The sequence below is a fragment of the Mus musculus genome, chromosome 2 (assembly GCF_000001635.26).
Source record: "Mus musculus strain C57BL/6J chromosome 2, GRCm38.p6 C57BL/6J".
Lineage (NCBI taxonomy): Eukaryota > Metazoa > Chordata > Mammalia > Rodentia > Muridae > Mus > Mus musculus.
The window spans coordinates 28,793,187-28,813,165 of NC_000068.7; the positions used below are offsets into that span (position 1 = coordinate 28,793,187).

At 47.8% G+C, this 19,979-nt stretch overlaps 1 protein-coding gene and 1 pseudogene across 9 annotated transcripts in view; one reads left to right on the forward strand and one right to left on the reverse strand.

Annotated features, from left to right (window-relative positions):
- Ak8 (adenylate kinase 8) overlaps nt 1-19,979 on the forward strand; it is a 114,891-nt gene extending 94,912 nt beyond the window's left edge. For all 9 annotated transcript variants that reach the window (XM_006498287.4, XM_006498288.4, XM_006498292.1 and 6 more), the window contains 2 exons: nt 16,474-16,554; nt 19,642-19,979. In XM_006498287.4, the coding sequence (XP_006498350.1) occupies nt 16,474-16,554; nt 19,642-19,879 (319 nt within the window). In that variant the 3' untranslated portion in view covers nt 19,880-19,979. The remainder of the gene's footprint in view (nt 1-16,473; nt 16,555-19,641) is intronic.
- On the reverse strand, nt 13,876-14,654 carry Gm13386 (predicted gene 13386; annotated as a pseudogene).

The window sequence follows — 19,979 nt, forward strand, 5'->3', positions numbered from 1 at the left end:
CAGGGAACCTCCCTCTACATTCTACATCCTCCTCCTCTCCTTCCTCTCTCTCTCTCTCTCTCTCTCTCTCTCTCTCTCTCTCTCTCTCTCACGCACACACACACACACACACACACACACACACACACACACACACACACACGCAGGCACACACAGAGCAATCACCTTCCCTCTCCAGCTCTCAAAACGTCTTGCTTCATGGGAAAACCTTGTTTGTTGTTCCCACCACTGATTCTGACCACATAACCCCTCCACTCCTCCCCCAGAGCATCAGCTACTTCTGTGGCCATGCATTGCTCACAGAAAGTACAAAGCTTGTGTTCATCATCCACTTCAAGGAATTTCTGATAGCTGCTGGCCAGGAAGGAGATATTCAACTTCATCTAGACAAAGCTAGAAAGCGCCATGAAAAAGAATTTATTTCAATAATCTTCTTCCTCCTCCTCTTCCTCTTTTTTCTTTTTTCTTCCTTTTCATTTTCTTTTAATTCTAGTAAAAACACATTTTATTTTACTTTTAGTTTTTTACTTGTGGGAGGAAAGTTTTTGTTTGCTTGGTTGGTTGGTTGGCTGGTTGGTTGGTTGGTTTGGTTTGTGTAGTCCTGGCTGTCCTAAAACTTACTCTGTAGACCAGGATGGCCTCAAACTTAGAGATCCACCTGCCTTTGTCCCCCCCCCCTCAACCCCCCCGATCCCCAAGTGTTAGGATTAAAGTTGTACATCACCACTACCTGGGAAAGAGCTTATTTGGCTCACAGTTGCAGTCTATTACCAAGGAAATCCAAGAAAAGCCAAAGCAGGGTCTCAGGGCAGGAGCCAGAGGGCCGGAATTAAATGGGTACCAGGAGGAGTGCTGCTTGCTAGCTTGTTCTCTGTGGCTTGCTCAGCTTACTTTCTTACACAACCCAGGACCACCTGTCCCAGGATGGACCACCCCCAAATCGAGGTATTCACCCCACATTCCAAGCACAGGTAGATGATGTCTGATGCAGTGAACATGGAAGCAGCCATGGTGAGCAGCTCATTTGCTACCTTCCTGAGGAGACTCCGTGGGGAGGCACTGGGAGGGTGTTTCTTGACTGAATAATAACAGTAGTCCTGGGTTTTCCCAGCCCTGAGGCTTTGATCTGCACTAAGCTGTTCTCTCTTACAGCCCCTCTTACACCTGGCATTTGGGTCTGACCCGTCCTGCCTCTGTCTGCCCTCAGAATCTGGCATGCATGTGACCTTGTCTTTGTCTGTGTGCTTTTGTGGCAGAAGGATGCTGACTCCATATCAGGAGATTTTCTGGTGACAGGTGTCTCCCAGGCGAAGTATATCTTAGTTCTGTCTCTGTGGGGAAAGAAAGCACAGAGTATGGGCTTGAGGTCTGAGGTCCTGTCCTCAGCAAAAGCAAAACAAGAGCATTTTAATTCAGCAGCAAGGACAGAGTTTGGTCCAGTCACACGTGCCACGTCCACTGTGCTGTTCCTTTCACTTCAAATGGATGCTTTTCCCCTTTACAAGATAACCTGTGGGGGCTGGAGAGACGGTTCAGCAGTTCAGAACACTGGCTGCTTTTGTAGAAAAATTGGATTTAGTTACCAGCCGCTACATTGGGGTTCACATCTGTAACTCCAGTTCCAGGGGATCTGACGCCCTCTTCTGGCTTCCACAGGCACTGCACTCATATGATACACATGCATCCATACAGGCAAAATATTCATACATGTGCACTAAAAATAAATATTTTAAAAGAAATAAGTACAAAATAATCTTTTCAGGCTCAGGGTGCAGCTTGGAGTGGCAGAGCACTGGCCCAGAAAATAGTTCCCACCCCCAGCAAGAAACCCTACCTCCATCACAACACAAACAGACGTCTTTCTCTGAAGATTTTATGGCAAATGTTTTTCCTAACTGTTGAACAGTACAGCCGCATTGTAAACACAGCAAATAGGCCTATATAAAGGAGGTGGCCCCTCTGGTTGTTCTCATGCCTGTCCCCTGCCTCCATATTATTCTGATCTGCTGGGTGCTTACGTATCTGTCCAGGTTTACTTTCCTTGTTGAGTTATTGTAATCGACACCATTAACACAGCTTTTAATCTGTTCCAGGGGTTTTGCTTGGTTGGTTCTTTTGAGAGTCTCACACTGAAGCCTAGGCTGGCCTAGCTTGGCACACTGACACGTGTATTGGGTTTGCTTACAGAGTCCAAGTGAGGAGCTCAGTGTAGGATGGGTGACCCCTGAAGTCCCCACCCCACCCCCAGCATGGGTGCCAACGTCTGCAGCTATCTAGGTGTGCTTACCCCTTCTCTAGGCAACCCACACACGCTGCCCTTGCCAGCATCTCCTGGGACCAGGCCGTATACAGCTGGGATGGGGAACAGTGCCTGGCATCTCAGGGGAGGGTTTAAATGGCCCACCTCGCCCCTCCTTCCGTGAGGGAAACCAACAGGCCTTACCATAATGCTCTCTTGCAAGTAACTCGTGGCTGTGCTACACGATCGTGTGGTCTCCTCTTGTGCAGCTAATCTCTAACAGAAGAAATTCTGAGTGAACGCCTTCGGACCTCAGTTTCCCCATTTATGCAATAAGAATACCATTTGCCTTCCAGGATGGTATAAGGTAACATTTTTAAAACCTCTAAGGGAGTGTACCTGGTACATGATAGTTTGGTTGAATTTTTTTTTTTTTTTATAAAGATTTATTTATTTATTAATTATATGTAAGTACACTGTAGCTGTCTTCAGACACTCCAGAAGAGGGAGTCAGATCTCGTTATGGATGGTTGTGAGCCACCATGTGGTTGCTGGGATTTGAACTCGGGACCTTTGGAAGAGCAGTCGGGTGCTCTTACCCACTGAGCCATCTCACCAGCCCCCTGAATTTTTTAAGCTAGAATATGTTAAGCCCAGCTTGACCACCCATTGCTAGCGACCTTTCAGCAGAGCCCCCAAGTGAATATGGAAAATCAAGCTTTAGTTTGCGGGTGAAGTGGCTGCTGCTTGTGTCCTTGCCACCTGTGGTTGCTTGGTTTGTGCCACCCATCCAGGAGATACCCAGTGCACATCACCAGAGATCCTGCTGGCTGCCAAGGCTGTCCCTGGAGGTAGTGCCAGTTGCTTAATTTGACAGCTCAGTGTGATTGGGGGGCTAAGGCTGACCCTTGCTGTGGGGTGCTGGGAGGGAAACGGTGGAGAGAAGGGATGAGGCCAGGGCCCAGGAGGCAGGTTCTGCAAAAACACACTCAGCAGAAGCAGAACACGTGCAGCTGTTCCAAGTCAGCCCAGATGCTAAGCCTAGGGTTAGATCTATTTCTCCTCAACTCTAGGACCGTCCTAACCCTACCCTAGTGAGTAAGCGGCGACTTCTGCTTTTCCCAAGAAGGGTGTGACCATGATAAGTCTGTGTAAAGGGGAGGCTGCTGATTCTGTACAGCTCCTCCCCTCAGCTGGGTACCCGTACGAGCAAGCGTGTAGGGCTGGACCATGTTCTTGCAGGCTTTTAATTTGCTAATTTGCAGGTGTGATTGTGTGCATACATATTTCTGTGAGTGTGTGTGTGTGTTTGCATACACGAGTGTGTGTGTGCATCCACATGTAATTCTCTCACGTGATTTGGCTTGGAAGCCCAGAAATGACAGTATGATTCAGTCTATATGGAGGCTCTGACCATCTGAAGGGAGCTAGAAAACTTTGGGGTGGGTGAAGTCAGAAGGCAGACCCACCCCCGGAGGCATCCAACCGCTCCAGCTAGGATGTGAGACCCTCTCTCACCTCCTCTCAGCCCTCCCTCTTCTCTAGCACGCCGGCATCTTCTTGTGCTTGGGATGGGTACAGATGCTTTTTGCCTGTTTCCTTTCTTGAGCCCTTCAAGCATCCAGTGGCAAAAATTCAAGTTTAACTCCGAGTTTGCCATGATCTGCATTTAATGAAGCCCCGAGTGGCTGCGTTGTTCAGATGGACAAAGTCAGGCCTGAAGGAGACACTTAGAGTGGCAAGTGCCTCCAGGTGAGCTGCCCTGGGGAAAACCAAGGCTTCCACGTGACCTCAGAACCCCTCGCTGGATGGGTACTGCACTGGGGAGGGCTCCCAGGGTAGAAGCAATACAGGGGGTTGCAAAATTCAGTTCCCATCTCCCCTGAAAAAAAAGGGGGTCAAGTCCCTAGGGTCCCCAAGATCATGACATCAGCATGTGGAGTGAGTATCCCTAGTAAAACAAAAGACAATTGATCACGTTGTGAGCTCTTTTAATCACCTAATGGCTGGGGACCGTTGTCATGCTCGCTGGTCTAGGTTTCTGGTGAGGCCAGGCCAGACACTGTAACGACACCCAAGTTTTGGCCTAGCCTCTCCACATTACAGCCATAGGACTGACGCAGACAATTGAAGTATTTGAGAACAATGAAATATGCATGGCTATCTGTGACAGCCTCGCAAAGTCGGGCAATTAGCTGCGTAATCTGAGAGGGGAGCTGGCCCTCGGCAGCCCGAGGCTCCCCATTAGTTAAATGCATTTTGTAGTCCTAGCCCCATCAAATCAACTAACACTTCCTTTAATTGGCTCATGAATTATACAGCCGCCCCCCGCATTATCATTTAATCGCCTGTAAACATTCATAGGGCCCCACCAGTAAAGTGTATCGGCGCTCATTAATTCGTTAATTCCAGCAGATGGAAGGGGGAGATGGGACTAACGGTTTCGGAACAGAGTGCCTTGGGCAATGGAATAAGGGAAAAAAGGTGGGGGGCCACTTAGGTTTTTTTTTTTTTCAGGGCTGTCAGAAACTCAATCTGTGAGCTGTCAGCAGCTTGGACCAGTCCCCACCCCCTCCACGTCCTAGACTGTAGGGAAGTGACTGGTGGATTCATAGGGAGGCTTGTCAACTGGCTTTAAACATCAAGCCAGCGGGTAAACCGAGCCCAGTGTAAATTAATTCTTGTCTACGGCCCCCCTCTCTCTGTCCCCATGAATATTTCATGGCGGGCGGCATAAATATTAATTCTAATAGCTCTGCACAGTGGTTATTATTTCTGTTTTATGACAAATATTCATAAAATATTCAAGATCCTTTTTTAGAACATTTACACACTTGATTGTGAATTTTCCCAGTTTCCTGGGGATACTGTAAACATATTGGGGTTCTCTTGATGGACTCTCCCCCTTAATTAATACCACTGGCTATTAATATTTCATCAGGCTTGGTTTTGTGTTTTTTTTTTTCCAGAAGTAAAGCCTATTACGTTACAGAGCCAAAGGGTGTTTCCTTTCCTTTCTGTCTGTAGAGTGGGAGGTCTCTGGCCCCTCCAAGTCTCTGGCCCCTGGATGGGCTGACAAAGGACGGCCTCCTTGCCTTTATTTTCTAGACCTTATCTATTTCCTTTTAGCTGAGTGCTCTGGAGACAGTCCAACTTCCTGTAATGAAATTCTTCAGAAGAGGGCTGTTGCTGCTTTTATGCAAAGATTTAACATAATTTTGGAGTAATTAAAGTGTTGGTTTAAGAAAAAGAGTAGCAGATTCTTCAGGCAAGGCAGCCACCGTGTGTGTGTGTGTGTGTGTGTGTGTGTGTGTGTGTGTGTGTGAAATCTGCACTGTTTGTCTTTGGCCCCAAGAGGCAGCTAGCTGTGTACCATCCCATGTGAAGACAGTAAGGAGTCAGTCAGTCCTTGGGCAAACACAGAGAGCCCTGAGCAGTTAGATCCAGCCACACCCTGTGAGTTAAGCTGCTTTAGTGTTCCCTGTGCAATCCCTAAGTCTCACTGGAGGCTTCTGGAATGTTCCATCAACCTGGGGGAATGAATCATGGTTATTTGACACAGGAACACAGGGCAGCAATAGAGCATCCTGGAGTCTGATGGACCTGGAGCACAGTCTAGAGACAGCACACAACCTCTAGGCTAACCCTTGAATGCCAGGGCCACAGCGCCTATGTAGGTGTTTCTCCTGGTGGAGGGTAGGTGCCGTAACGTGTGATGTGCTTAGCACAAGTCTCTGGCACTTAGTGTTAACAAAAGTTTTTGATTGGAATGATGGTGTTGGTGATTAAGGTGATGATGGTGCCACTGTTAATGGTGATGATATCAGCAATGGTGATGACAATGTTGATGGCACTGATGGTGATGGTGGTTACGGTGGTGATGATGTGGATGGTGGTGGATGTGAATGGTGGTGATGGTGGTTAAAGTGATAATTAATGACGATGGTACTGGTGATGGCGATGGTGGTGGTAATGAATGAAAGATCAAAGATTCAAACTGAAGCCAAGAAGCAAAACACTTGAAATTATCAAGGAGATAGTCCTGGTGGGCAGTGGGACAAAGGAAAATACTGATTCCTCAGAATACAATGACTTTAGTAGGCCCAAGGAAAGGAGACTAGGGAGGGTAGGAATTAGCCTCTGTAGGTCTCAGGTCTCTCCCTTGCTGTTGTGATGGTAACCAGCATAGCTCTGGCCTCCTGAAGGCACAGAGCAGGAGTCACTGAAGAGTCATTCCCTCACTAACATACAGGGAAATAAGCTCGGTACAGAGAGGTTAAGAGCAAACAAACATCTGGATGCTAAGGGCAAACATCTGGATGCTAAGGGCAAACATCTGGAAGCTAAGAGCAAACATCTGGGAGCTAAGGACAAACATCTGGGAGCTAAGGACAAACATCTGGAAGCGGTCCCAAAGCCAAGTCTCAGCAACTTTTCAGCTGAATAACTTTGTCCAGAGCCTGGCTCTTCATGGCCCATGAAGTGTCAATGCCATCACAGTACCACTGCCTCCCAGGGTGTGGTGGGGATGGAGAGTGCATCCACAGGGTCCAGCTCAAGGAGTAAGAACTCCTTAGCCATGTGGTCCCCAGAGGCTGCAGCGTGTGGCAGGCACAGCAAGAACCAATGTGTTCCAACTCCTGAGACGCTACTCTGTAGCATTTTCCCAGCTCCATACTCAGTCTGTCAAATACGTTAGGAGAATTTACACTAGAGAAATGGGCAAATGCTGCCGTTTTTCAGGCTCCTCAGGACCCGCAGAAGCTAGCTAGCTCACCAGCAAACCATGAAGGACAAGGTGTGTGAGCTTTGTAGTCCTACCGTGGCAAGGGAGGGCTACCTCTATTATCCCAGCCATTGGGTTTGTTTTTGTTTTGGAAACAAGGTCTCACCACAGCGTCCAAGGTGACCTTAAACCCTTGAACTCACCAGCGTTGTCTTGTGTCAGTCTCCCAAGTAAGCGGTGTGTGGAACAGCACCACACCAGGTATTTCCTGGTCACTTTTGAGTGGAATCGGACAGTTTCCCCTCTGTTTCCTTCTCAGACATCTCACATGGCTGCCCTTAAAGCTGCTCAGGCAGCTGAAGAGGACCTTTGGCTTCTGACCCTCCTGCCTTCACCTCCTAACTTCTGGGGTAGCAAGCATGCGCCACTATGCCAATTTTCAGCAGTGCTGGGGACAGAACCCAGGGCCTCATGCAAGCTGGGCAAGCATACTATCATGTATCTCTATCCTCTGAAACCAATGTAGTTGTTTTCTTGTAATATACCACAAGTACATTTCTGTGTTGTGGACCCTTTGTTGTATTAATGCTTATAGATCAATATCTCCATGTTTCTTCATTTCAAAATCACGGTTGTCTCAAACAAGAGTATCCCACAAGGGACATGTTTCCAAACCTTTCTGGGTGGTTTTAACTGTCAACTTGAATTAACCTAATATCACCTGGGAAGAGAGTCTTAATAAGGAATTTTTTGAGATCAGGCACATCTGCAGTTGGGGTGGCTGTCTTGACTGTTAATTAATATGGAAAGACTCGGCCCACACGGGCATCACCGTTCCCTAGGCAGAGATCCCTACATAGTGTAAGAAAGAGTAACCTAGCTAAAAGCAAGCAAGCAAGCAAGCAAGCAAGCAAGCAGGCAGGCAGGCATGTCTTTATTCTCTGTGGAGACTGTGGAGATGATGTGACAAGTTCTTTCTAGTTCCTGCTGCTGTGAAATCCCTGTTCTCATTGTCTGTAACCAGGAACTGTAAGCTAAAGTGAACCCTTGTCTTCCCTGAGTTGTTTTGGTCAGGGTATTTTATCACTGCTCCATGGTTAAGAGCACGTCCCGCTTTTGCAGAGGACTGGGATTCGGTTCCCAGCACCAAGTTGGGAGCTCACAAATGCATGTAACTCCAGCTCAGGGGATCCAACACCCTCTTTCAGCCTCTGTGGGAGCCAGGCACGCATGTGGGAAGCATGCATGCATGCAGGAACTCACATATACATATTAAATAAATATATTTTCTTTTTTTAAAAAAAAGAAGACATACTCTCTTGTCAATGTTTGATGTTGGTCTAGCTGTAAAGGGCACATGGACCTGCAGCCTAATTGTATAAGTCAAAAGAGGTTAACCATGGCTGTCATTCCTTCAGGAGATGCCCACCTTCTTTTGAGTAAGAGTCTCTGACTGGACTAGAACTTGCCAAGTGGGCAAGCCTGGCTGGTCATAAGCTCTAGAGATCTACTTTCTCTGCCTCCACAGCACTGGCTTGTCAGCACATACTCTCGGGTCTCTCTGTCTCTCTGTCTATCTATCTATCTATCTATCTATCTATCTATCTATCTATCTATTTATCATCTATCTGCTGGCCTCTTGTCTCAGGAATGTAGGTCCCAGCCCTTTACTACTTTTCTGATCCAAAGCCAGTATGAGAGTGCACATGCCAGCCAGTGACCTCACTGGGTAAAACCCTACCCAAAAGGCTGAAAACTTCTGTCCCTCCACCATCCTCCTGTCCCTGCCAAGCCCCAAGGATGGCCTGAGATGTCTCGGGTTCCCTAGGAATCCTGCTAAGGGATGTGGCTTTACAGTTGGTCGCCAACTTGTCTTCTATTTTTACCTTAAATTCCTTTGCTTTTCTCCGTGGGAAAAGCTTGCAGAACTTCCTGGCTCTGACAACTGGCTTTTCCTTATTGTCTGGGGAGCTCCTGGGTGGCAGTATGCACAGGAGAGAAAAAAATGTTTTTCCTTTCTTCTCAGTTGTGAAGGAGGGAGATGTGTTAAGTGGGCTTTTAAAAAGATCTGGCTTATACTGGAGTATCCTGGGTCATGCGCCCCTCCACCCTTCAACTGGACTGCCGAGTTTGGAAATGCACTTGGTAAACTGCCAGGAGTGTGCACTAATTTATTGGTTAGCAGCAAGGAGAGTGAGTTTTGTTGCTTGCCCCCGGAGAGGCAGATTCCGGCAGGATAGGTTTGTGCTGTCAATTATGCACCAGTTTCAACATGAAGTGGCCAGCAGGAGCCCTTATCTTGACTGACTGGGAACTGGAGGTGAGAGGAGTTGTCACTGTTACCCAAGGCCCAACATAGGATGCTCAGGGTGGTAGGATCAGCTGATGAGTTCTTGCCCTTGATTTTTCAGGTAAGCATGTCAGAGTGAAACATCTGCAAAGCAAACACTTTAAAATCCTGGCCAGAGAAGCCTCGTGTCCAGACTCTCCTCTGCACTGCTCCTTTTGGACGCAGCCTCTCTCATCACTTAATTCCAGCAACCTTTGCAGGCTTTGACTGTGACCCAGGCACCTGCCGGGAGAGCCAGGAAGCCAACAGCATGGAGTCCAAGCTGTGCTTTGCTGTGAGATGGGGTCGGGACAGTTTGTGCACTGACAGCCAGCGTAGGTTTTAGCTGTGTGCATTTGCAGGGCAGGAAGGAAGCCTCAGCCCCTGTCCTGATCCGTGATGTACCTACAGGATGAACCTGTTGAAGTTTGAGTCTGGACTGAGCATCCTCCAGTAGGGTGCTAACCTGTAGTGGAGACCGTGAGGCGCTTCCAGGGTGCCATCACCAGAATGCACACAAAACGCTGGGCATGCTGGTGTGTAGCTGTAACCCTCGCACTAGGAAGGCTAGAATAGGGGCTTCCTAGCCACTCAGTGTAGCTGAATTGATGAGCTCTAGGAAAATGAGAGATCCTTATCTCAAAGAGGGTGGACAGAGTATCTTAGGATAACCCCCAAGGATGGTTTATGGCTTCCACACGCGCATGCTCAGCAGCTAAGAACACTTGCTTTGGCAGAAGATCTGGTTTCCAGTCCTACATGTTGACTCACAACCATCCATAGTCTCGTCCCGGGGCATCTGATGTTCTTATGATCTCTGTGGGCCTAGCAGGTGCATGTGTGGTATACAGACATATCTGTAGGCAAATCACTCATAAAATAGAAATAATTGAACCTAAAAGAAATCTGAAAAGAAAAACAACACCAACTAGCCCCTTCTGCTTTGTGCTCTGGGAACACCCTGAAATCTGACGATGAGGAGGAGGAGTACCTTGGCATCACCCTCTCCTTCCCTTTTCCAGATGGTGCTCCCCGTTGGTCAAGCAGTGTGCTCTGACCGTCACTTTGACAATCCAGGATGGCCAGGGACAGTCACAGATGGCCTGGATGGAGCTGAAAGGAGGGCTCCCAGGACAGAGGCCAACTTTTTGCTGGAAGGAGGAGGCAACTTGAGCCTTTTCCAGGAAGCCACCTCCAGATGCTCCGCTTTCCCTTTTAGATATCAGCTCTGGAGGTACTGGCACATGTGGACCGAGCACCTACACGTGTGTGCTGCCAACCGTGCATGGTGCTCACAGTTTCTTCCTTCCTTCCTTCCTTCCTTCCTTCCTTCCTTCCTTCCTTCCTTTCTTTCTTTCTTTCTTTTTTAATTTAATTTTTTTGTTTGTTTTGTTTTTTTAAGACAGGGTTTCTCTGTATAGCCCTGGCTGTCCTGGAACTCACTTTGTAGACCAGGCTGGCCTCGAACTCAGAAATCTGCCTGCCTCTGCCTCCCAAGTGCTGGGATTAAAGGCGTGCGCCACCACACCCGGCTTTAGTTTCTGAAATATGGATACAAATGTTTTATCTGATACTCGCTTTGCAAATATTTTCCCCATTCTGGCTTATATTTTATTTTTTAATGTATTTTGGTATACAGTTTTTTTTTTAAGATTTATTTATTTTTATTATATATAACTACACTGTAGCTGTCTTCAGACACTCCAGAAGAGGGAGTCAGATCTCATTTTGGATGGTTGTGAGCCACCATGTGGTTGCTGGGATTTGAACTTCGGACCTTCGGAAGAGCAGTCGGGTGCTCTTACCCACTGAGCCATCTCACCAGCCCGGTATACAGTTTTTAAAATCACATTTAGTGTGTGTGTGTGTACATGTGGTAGTGAGAGCAGATATCCTCCTGTGACCTATTTCAAGGGGAAAAGTTCCGTCTTTCGCCTTTTGCTTGGGCTGAGGTGTTTTGTTGTCTTGCAAGCTGATCTGCATTGTCTTCTGTCCTCATGCCCAGTGGCATGCACCTGCAGTTGTAACACCCAGGAGCTGGAGGCAGGAGGATTGACAATCCAAGGCCATTCTGGGCTGCATAGCAGTTGAAGGCCAGCTAGGCTACATAGTAAGACTCTGTCTACTTAGTCTAAAAATATGGTACTTTGCACTTTAAATGTAAGCTTGATTTAAAAAGCATCAGGCTTCCCATCCCCAGGTTAAAGCCCACTTAGCTGTAATAATGAATTATTCTTTTAATGTATTGTCGGACTTAACTCACTAATGTATGCAGCACTACAAACACTGTATTGTATTGGTGGTGCTCTGTGGCACTCTGAATTGGAGTCATTAAGAAACAGGTGTGTCCATATGAAGCCCGTGGGCTACTTGCAGCCTGGGTTAGTAACACATGAGTGTATGAACAAGTATAGGTGTGTATGTGTGCTTGTGTGAGGGTGTGTGAATGAGTGTGTGTATGATCGTGTCTCTGTGTATGTGTGTGTATGAGCATGTGTGTGCATGTGTGAGGGTGTGCGAGTGAATGAGTGTGTATGATCATGTCTGTGTGTGTGTATGTGTGTGTATGAGCATGTGTGTGCATGTTTAAGGGTGTGCGAGTGAATGAGTGTGTGTATGATCGTGTCTCTGTGTGTGTGTGTATGAGCATGTGTGTGCATGTGTGAGGGTGTGTGAGTGAAAGTGTATGTAAGAGTGTGTGTGTATGAGCATGTATGTGCATGTGTGAGGATGTGTGTGAATGTGTGTATGAGTGTGTGTGCATGTGTGAATGTGTGTATGCATGTGTGTGGCTGCATGAGTGAATGTGTGTATGAGTGTGTGTGTATGAGCATGTGTGTGTGAGAGGGTGTGTGAGCAAATGAGTATGTGTATAAGTGTGGGGGGAGTGTATATATGAGCATGTGTGTGTGTGTGAATGTGTGTGTATGTGAGGGTATAGGAGTGAATGAGTGTGTGTATGAGCATGTGTGTGCATTGTGAGGGTGTATGAGTGAATGTGTGTATGAGTGTGGGGGAGAGTGTGTATATGAGCATGAGTGTGTGTGTAAATGTCTGTTGGATGAGCATGTGTGTGAGGGTGTGTGAGTGAATGAGTGTGTGTATGAGCATGTGTGTGTGTGTGTGTGTATGTGCATAAGTATGTGTGTATGTGCAACAAGGATGTGTGTTGTAACTTGATTTGGTTCTTGAGTGTGAACTTTTTAGATGACATCATGTCTCAGTGTCAAGAGAGTGAATGAGCCTGACAGACAACAGTGCAGTAAGGAAAGGCTGGTCATGGCTCCAGCCTGCCAGCCTGCTGGGAACCAGCTCTGCCTGCTTCATGGGGTAGCTGCAGTTAAACTCAGCACCAGCAGGGTTTTCTGGAGACTGGGCCAAGATGGCCTTCAGGGAGGGGAAGTTAGGGTTTTACTGCTGAGAATAGACACCATGACCAAGGCAACTCCTTTATAAGGACAACATGTAATTGGGGCTGGCTTACAGGTTCAGAGGTTCAGTCCATTATCATATCACAGCAGGAGCATAGCAGTGTCCAGGCAGGCATAAGGCTGGAGGATCTGAGATTTCTACCTCTTGTCACTTCCAGGCAGCTAGGATGAAGGTATTAAAGCCCACACCCACAGTGACACACCTACTCCAACAAGGTCATACCTCCTAATAGTGCTACTCTCTGGGCCAAGCATAAACAAACCATCACACTGGGCCAGGGGAAAAGAGGTAAGTCCTGGGCATGTCTGTCCTTAGAAAGAACATCCGGCTCTGCTTACCTGTCTGGTGCTCAGCTGTCTTTTTTTCCACTCATATGTGGTCTAGTGCATGACAGCAAGTGTCCAGGTGTCTGTGTGTGACCACTTTTGGGAAAGTTCTGGAGCCGTTAGGAGTTGGAGCCTTGCTAGTAAAAGTCTGTCACTGGGGCCGGAGGCAGGCCTTGAATTTTTTTTTTTTAATGTAATACTGTTTATTTAACTTAAAAAAACATTTCAGCATTCTAAACATACAAAAAATAACAGAATGTTGCAAATTGTGTTTAGATCCAGAGGGATCTGGAACTTCCATTGATGCAGTAGTTCTTCCTTTTGCTGACAACGATGAGTTCTACAGTTTCTTTAAAAAATTTAAAATCTACTGCACTTAACTAAAGACTCCAAACACTTCTCATGCCAGCTGACCCCTCCCCCATCCACAAGTAAGAATATCAGCAGAATGCTATTCCACTATATACAAAAACAGACAACCTGGAACTAAATGGATGCCCACCGCAGTATCAACAGGTCCAGCCTCACAGTGCACACCCTGAGCTACGGCCCCTCCAAAAGGCATCTTCCCCTCACAGCCTCCACGCCAAGCAAGGAGCATCAAGAATCTGTCTGGGTTGTTTTGTTCTCTTTACAAAATATAGATATGTACAGTTGGCAACTCAGGATTTCTAGCCAATAACCATATAGCTAACGCTACCTTACCAGTTGAGAACAAAATGCCAGAAACATCTTCACATGCCTTGTCACACCAACAGCAAAGTGCCCTGAGGAGGATGCGAAAGTGCCTTGTCATTTTAAAAATGTTTGGAGCTATGTACATCTTTGATACAGTTTCAGGGCGCTCTGGACACCCACGGCCACTTCATGTAAACCACTGACACTTTAAGAAACTACAATATGATAGTGATCAAATTTTGTAATTAAACCTAACAAGGGCAATAGACACGACTCAAATAAGAGATGTGTCAATCACAGCGCTCTCCTACTCTAAGGTATTCACAAGGAGACAGTTTTATTAATCTTCTTCCTCTTCTTCTTCTTCCTCCTCCTCCTCTTCCTCCCCTTTCCTTGTCTACCTTTTTCCGGGCAACTTTAGCAGGACCCTTGGCCCCATCAAACTTGCCTTTAGACTGACAGTCAGCGACATCCTTCTTATGCTTCTCCTTCAGCTTTGCTGCCTTGGTGACGTAGGCTGCTTTTCACTGTCACTGAAGTTATTCCACATCTCACCCAGATTTTTTGTCACATCTCCAAAGGAGATGCCAGGGTTTGTGGATTTGATCTTGGGGAAGATTTTGGAGCAGAATAAGAAAAAATCCAGACAGAGGTCTTTTGGGGGAGCATTTAGGTCCTTCTTCTTTTTCCTCTTTAGTTGGTCCATCATAGCGTACTTTATCCGCCTTTGCCATTTCATCAAACTTTAATTTCTCTTTGCTAGACATGGTCTTCCACCTCTCAGAGCACTTATAGGAAAACTGCAGAGTTGACTGGAACCTCTGGGTTTTTCTTCTGTTCTCCCCTGCATGTCTGCACGAAGAAGACATAAGCAGACATCTTGCCCTTTGGTTTCTTGGGGTCACTTTTAGCCATCCTGACTGTCTCAGGCCTTGAGGTTTTAATGAACCATCTCAGCTTCCTGTCTGCTCTCTGCTTCCTGTCAGCAGAGATGATGTGAGAGCTGCCTGGTTCTCCAGCCAGCAGCCTTCCCCATCATGATGTCTGTGTCCTTGAACTGTGATCCAGAGCAAACGCTTCCTCCCTCCAGCTGTGTCCTGTCAGGCAGTAGGTCACGGCCTCAGTGGGTGAGGGTGACTGCCAAGCTAGATGGCCTGAGTTCAATCCCTGGGACCCACAAGCTGGAAGGAGAAATGGACTCCTGAAAGCTGTCTGCAGATGGTACCGGATGCTTGCACTCACAGATAAACAAACACTAAGGAACCCAGGAAGGTTAATCCTGCAGGCTCGGCTCTTCAAAGGAAAGAGTTGTTTCCCTGCCTTCCATCAATGCTGGGAATGGATGCAGTCTACCACCTGGTGATGTTTTGCAATCTGCAGGGCCAGGCTTCACCCAAATGCCCTAGACTATTATGTCTGTTTATCACTAACTTTTCCCCACTAAATATTGGGCTTTTTTTTTTCAAGCTTCTCAGTCCATAAAAACATCCTATGAGAGATGCCACGTGTACTTTACAACAGCCTAAGTAAGGTCTATAGAGCCAGGCCAACCATGACTCCCAGTCATTCTACCTGGATCCTTCTCTTGATCATCTCTATGGGAAAGGCTGTATGTGCTTTGTAGAGTTTCAATGTAAACCTGTCCTTAGCTTTTTTGTACACAGGACAGAGTTAACTGTCATTGGGTCTGGTGTCAGACTTTAGAAGTTCGAACCAGTGATGGCTCACTAAGTGGAGCTGAACTGAGTTTCATTCTTGCATCTCCACTAGAGCTTGCAGGAACCCCCATGGTTGTTCTCTGACCTCTAAGTACACACTGCAGTACATGTCCACTCATGACCTCCTCCAAAAAATGAATATATAAAAGGTTTTAAGAATTTTAAAAAAAAAGTAACTTTGGGTAAGTATTAGAGAGAAGCCCAGAGAAAACCAGCCGAAGGGAAAGAAATTTGCACACATGCATCAGTCACACTCTGAAGCGTCAGCCTCAGGCAACACTTGCTCCTAGTGTCCTGGCCACCTCCCTGATGGCTCTGAGCAAGTTGCCTTCTTCTGGAGGCCTCTGGGTAAGTCTGGGCTTGCGTTTCTCCCACTGTGCAGTCAGCAGGTGACCTGTCTGGCTTGGCTTGAATCTGCACTCCCACTCACAGCTGTGGTCATAGCAAAACCACAGGCACCCGAGAGCCAGAGGGGAAAGGTTTCTTCCAGCCAAGAGGAATGGAGCAAGGACACACTCGGCTGCCTCAGAAGTCTGGGCCAGACCCTCTCTGAAACATATATATGCCTACATGTGGGGAATGATGCCAGTCGCATCCTAAGGGTGTCAAAAGTATGGCCTGGGGTTCCTTCTAGTGACCATGGCAATAGTTCTTGTCTTAACTGTAGCAAGACTTAGTCTATGTAAGTAAATGAGTGACAACAGGAAGATCACAGGGCCACAGTGGGGGTCAGGGGGGACACCAAAGGAAGGAGGCAGCAGAAAGAAAGGGACAGAGTAGCCAGTGGGTGATTCTGGAAGGCTCTGGACTACTAGGCTATACCCTAGTTTTCTGGCATTAGGGTGTTATTGGCCTGAATAGTGAGTTGACAGAGAAAGTGGGTGGGGCTCTGGGCTCTAGGTGGGTTTGCTATGTATGAAAGTCATGTTGCTAGGTGTAGTCTCCCTAGGATTAGCAGGCCCAGGCTGTCAAAGCTTTGCCTGGCCCAGATAGTGACAACTGTGGCTACCATGGTCTCTCTCCAGGGTCTTCTTCCTGAGTGTGCCACTGGATTCCATTCTGGAGCGGCTGACGCTGAGAAGGACAGACCCTGTCACAGGAGAAAGGTTGGTCAGGGTTTCCTGGTGGCTGGTTGTGGAGGGCTGCTGATGGCCAGGTCCCCTGAGAGCCACCTCTTCATCTAAGCACTCAGTCCTATTGTGGACCTGCTGCAGGGCAGTGCTGCCTACTGCAGACAGAGGCAAGAAACAGGCTTGCTCAGTGAGTTCCTCTGGGAACGTCTTCTGGCTTCCTTAGGAGAGGGGAAAGGGAAGGGATATACCAGGCATGGCAGCAACACACTGGTGAAGTACCTGCCACTGTGTTCCTGGCCCCCAGCTGAACTCCTGCTTCAGAAATGGCTGCAGCAGATGGGTAGGCTCTAAGTACTGGACAAATCCTGTTTGAAAGGATGAAGAAGTACAGACGAAGTTGGGAAGATGCTCAGATGGCAAATGCTTGCCTCACAAGTATGAGGACCTGAATTTAATCACCAAGACACACACATGTATACACACACACATACACGCACATACATATACATACACATACATACACTCATAGAGAATACAGACACACCCCCATACACACAAAACAATAAGCCATTTGTGATAGTATATGCCTTTAATCCCAGCACTTGGGAGGCAGAGGTAGGTGGATCTCTTTTGAGGCTAGTCTGGTCTATACAGGGAGCTCCAGGCCAGCCAGGGCTACACAGAGGAAATCCTGTGTGGTGGCTATTCTTGGTTGTCAACTTGTCGAGGTCTGGAATTAACTAAAACTCAAGTGGCTAAGTGACTGGGTACACCTGTGACAGATTGTCTTTCTCCTCCCCTCCTTCTCTCCTCCTCTCCTCCTCCCCTTCTCCTCCCCTCCTCCTCCTCCCCTCCCCTCCTCCTCTCCTCCTCCTCTCCTCCTCCTCCCCTCCTCCTCCTCCCCTTCTCCTCCCCTTCTCCTCTCCTCCTCCTCCTCCTCCCCTCCCCTCCCTTCCCCTCCTCCTCTCCTCCTCCTCCTCCCCTCCCCTCCCTCTCTCTCTTTTCTCTTTTTGAGACAAGTGTTTCTTTGTGTAACAGCCTGGGGTTACACCTGCTTTGTAGACTAGGCCGGCCTGGAACTCACAAGACATCTGCTCAGTGTTGGTCTCTGCTGTTGTTAGATCTGGCAGGCAGCAGCAGCTGTAGCCAAGCGAGCCTTGGTGAGCGGAAGTCCACGGTGTTGAGCACATACTTAACCCCCCATCTCTGCCACAGTGGCCACTGTATTCATGGGCCCACTGGCCAATGACAAGGGATGGCTGGGGAAAGAGGCTGACTGTCCACAGAACAGGTCATCTTATCCACTTGTTTACTGACCTCCTCCTCAGCTGAAGTCACCTTTTGGTGAGCATTTACATGGGGCACAAATATCTTTACATCCTTCACCCATTTGGAGAGATCTATCCACATACTTCTTCCCCAGATGTCTTTCTCACCAGTATTCCAAGCGTGATCTTGCCAAGTTCCTGACCATCCAGCCAATCCATTAACTACAGTCCATGAATCAGTGAACAGTCACACATCTGGCCATTTCTCCTTCCAAACAAAATGTATGCCCATGTGTACTGCCCGAAGTTCTGCCCACTGTGAAGATTTTCCTTTCACGGGTATCTTCCAGGGTTGTCCCAGAAAGGGGCTGTAATGCTGTGCTTTTGAGTGGTCCCTGCATAGCATGGGAAACCATCAGTAAACCAGGCTCCAGTCTTCTTCCTCACCCCAAAAGGCATGCACACCTAGCAGCAGATGGCATTGTAATGGGAGCAAAAAACTACAGACATTTGGGCAACTTCTTCATGTAATGTGTTTGTGCCCCTAGGACCTGCTCAGGCCCATTCATATAGACACCATTTTCATTTAGTAACAGATTGCTGCTATGCACATCTCATGTTGTCTTGGTGGGTCAGAAATTACCTAGCTCATGGAGGGCAGCTCAGGTTGTGGTAACTTGGTAGTCCATTGTCAAATGTTTTATTTCCACTAAGGCCCAATAGCAGGCCAAGAGCTGCCTCTTAAAGGGAATAGCTGTCTGTAGCAATGGTAGAGACATGCTTCAAAATCCCAAAGGTCTCTCCTGTCACTCACCCATAGGAGCCTGCCAAAGGGTCTAAACAGCATCCTTTTCTGCCACCACCACCTCAGGTACCACTGGGTCTGCTGGATCATGTGGTCCAAGCGGTAGAGCAGTCCGCACAGCATTCTGGAACTGTTGAAGAGCATTCTCCTGTTCTAGACCCCAGTCCTGGCATCTGTTGGGGTTCTCTAGAGGAACAGCTATGGTAGAATGAACCTATGTGGGATTTGTTAGAGTGGCTTGCAGGCTGTGGTCCAGCTAGCCCACCAGTTCTCAACCTGTGGGTGGAGACCCTTTTGGGGGTCTGCATATCAGATAGTTACATTATAATCCATAACAAAATTAGTCATGGAGCAGCAATGAAATAATTTTACGGATGGGGGTCACCACAACACGGGGAAGTGTATTAAATGGTTGAAGCGTTAGGAAGGTCGGGAACCATTGATCCAACAGTACCTGTCTACCAATGGAAGATTCAAGAGTTGGTCTTCAGAAGATGCCAGAATCCCAAAGAAGTAGGCTCTAATGCCAGTGGAGGAATGAACTTGCCAGTGAGGGCAAGGGCAAGCAGGCAAAGAGAGCAAGCTCCCTTCTTCCATGTCCTTATATAGGCTGCCTGCAGAAAGTGTAGAAATTTAGTTCCAGGGAATCCAATGCCTCTCTTGGCCTTCAGCACACATGGTAGGTGGGGGCGGGGCACGGCAAAAGCAGGGAAAGGGGAGAATGAAGGAGCCAACGGGGCCTTTTGTGTGTTGTTTGCTTTGTTTTCAGGCGGGGTCTCACTACACAGCCCTGGCAGCCAGGAACTTGCAGAGCTCTACCTGCCTGGGCCTCTGAGCTCAAAGGGGGATCTGGTTCTTATTGTGACTTTACATCCTACACCGCCCCCACTGACCTCTCTCCTTACCCTGAGCTGGGATCACAGCTTCTTGTCTCAGGAGTGGGGTGCAGAGCTGGCGTTTGTGTCTGGTAGTCATTGTGACAGAGCAAGGGCACTCTAGTGTGGTCAACAGAGGACTGAGGGCTGTTATCATCTGCTTCCCACGTAGGTTCCACCTCATGTACAAGCCCCCTCCCACCATAGAGGTCCAGGTCCGCCTCCTGCAGAACCCCAAGGATTCAGAGGAGTACATCAAGCTCCAAACGGACCTGTTCTACAGGAACTCTGGGGATCTGGAGCAGTACTACGATCGAGCCATCATTGTCAACGGAGACCAGGACCCATACACAGTTTTTGAGTATATAGAGAGCGGGATCATTAATCCTCTGCCCAGGAAAGTTACCTGATATGTGCGAAGCCAGGAGCAAGCCCTGAAGACATTCAAAGCCCCTGCCCTCAACCTTCATCAGACCCCATCCAGCCAATAAAGATGCTAGTCACAACCTC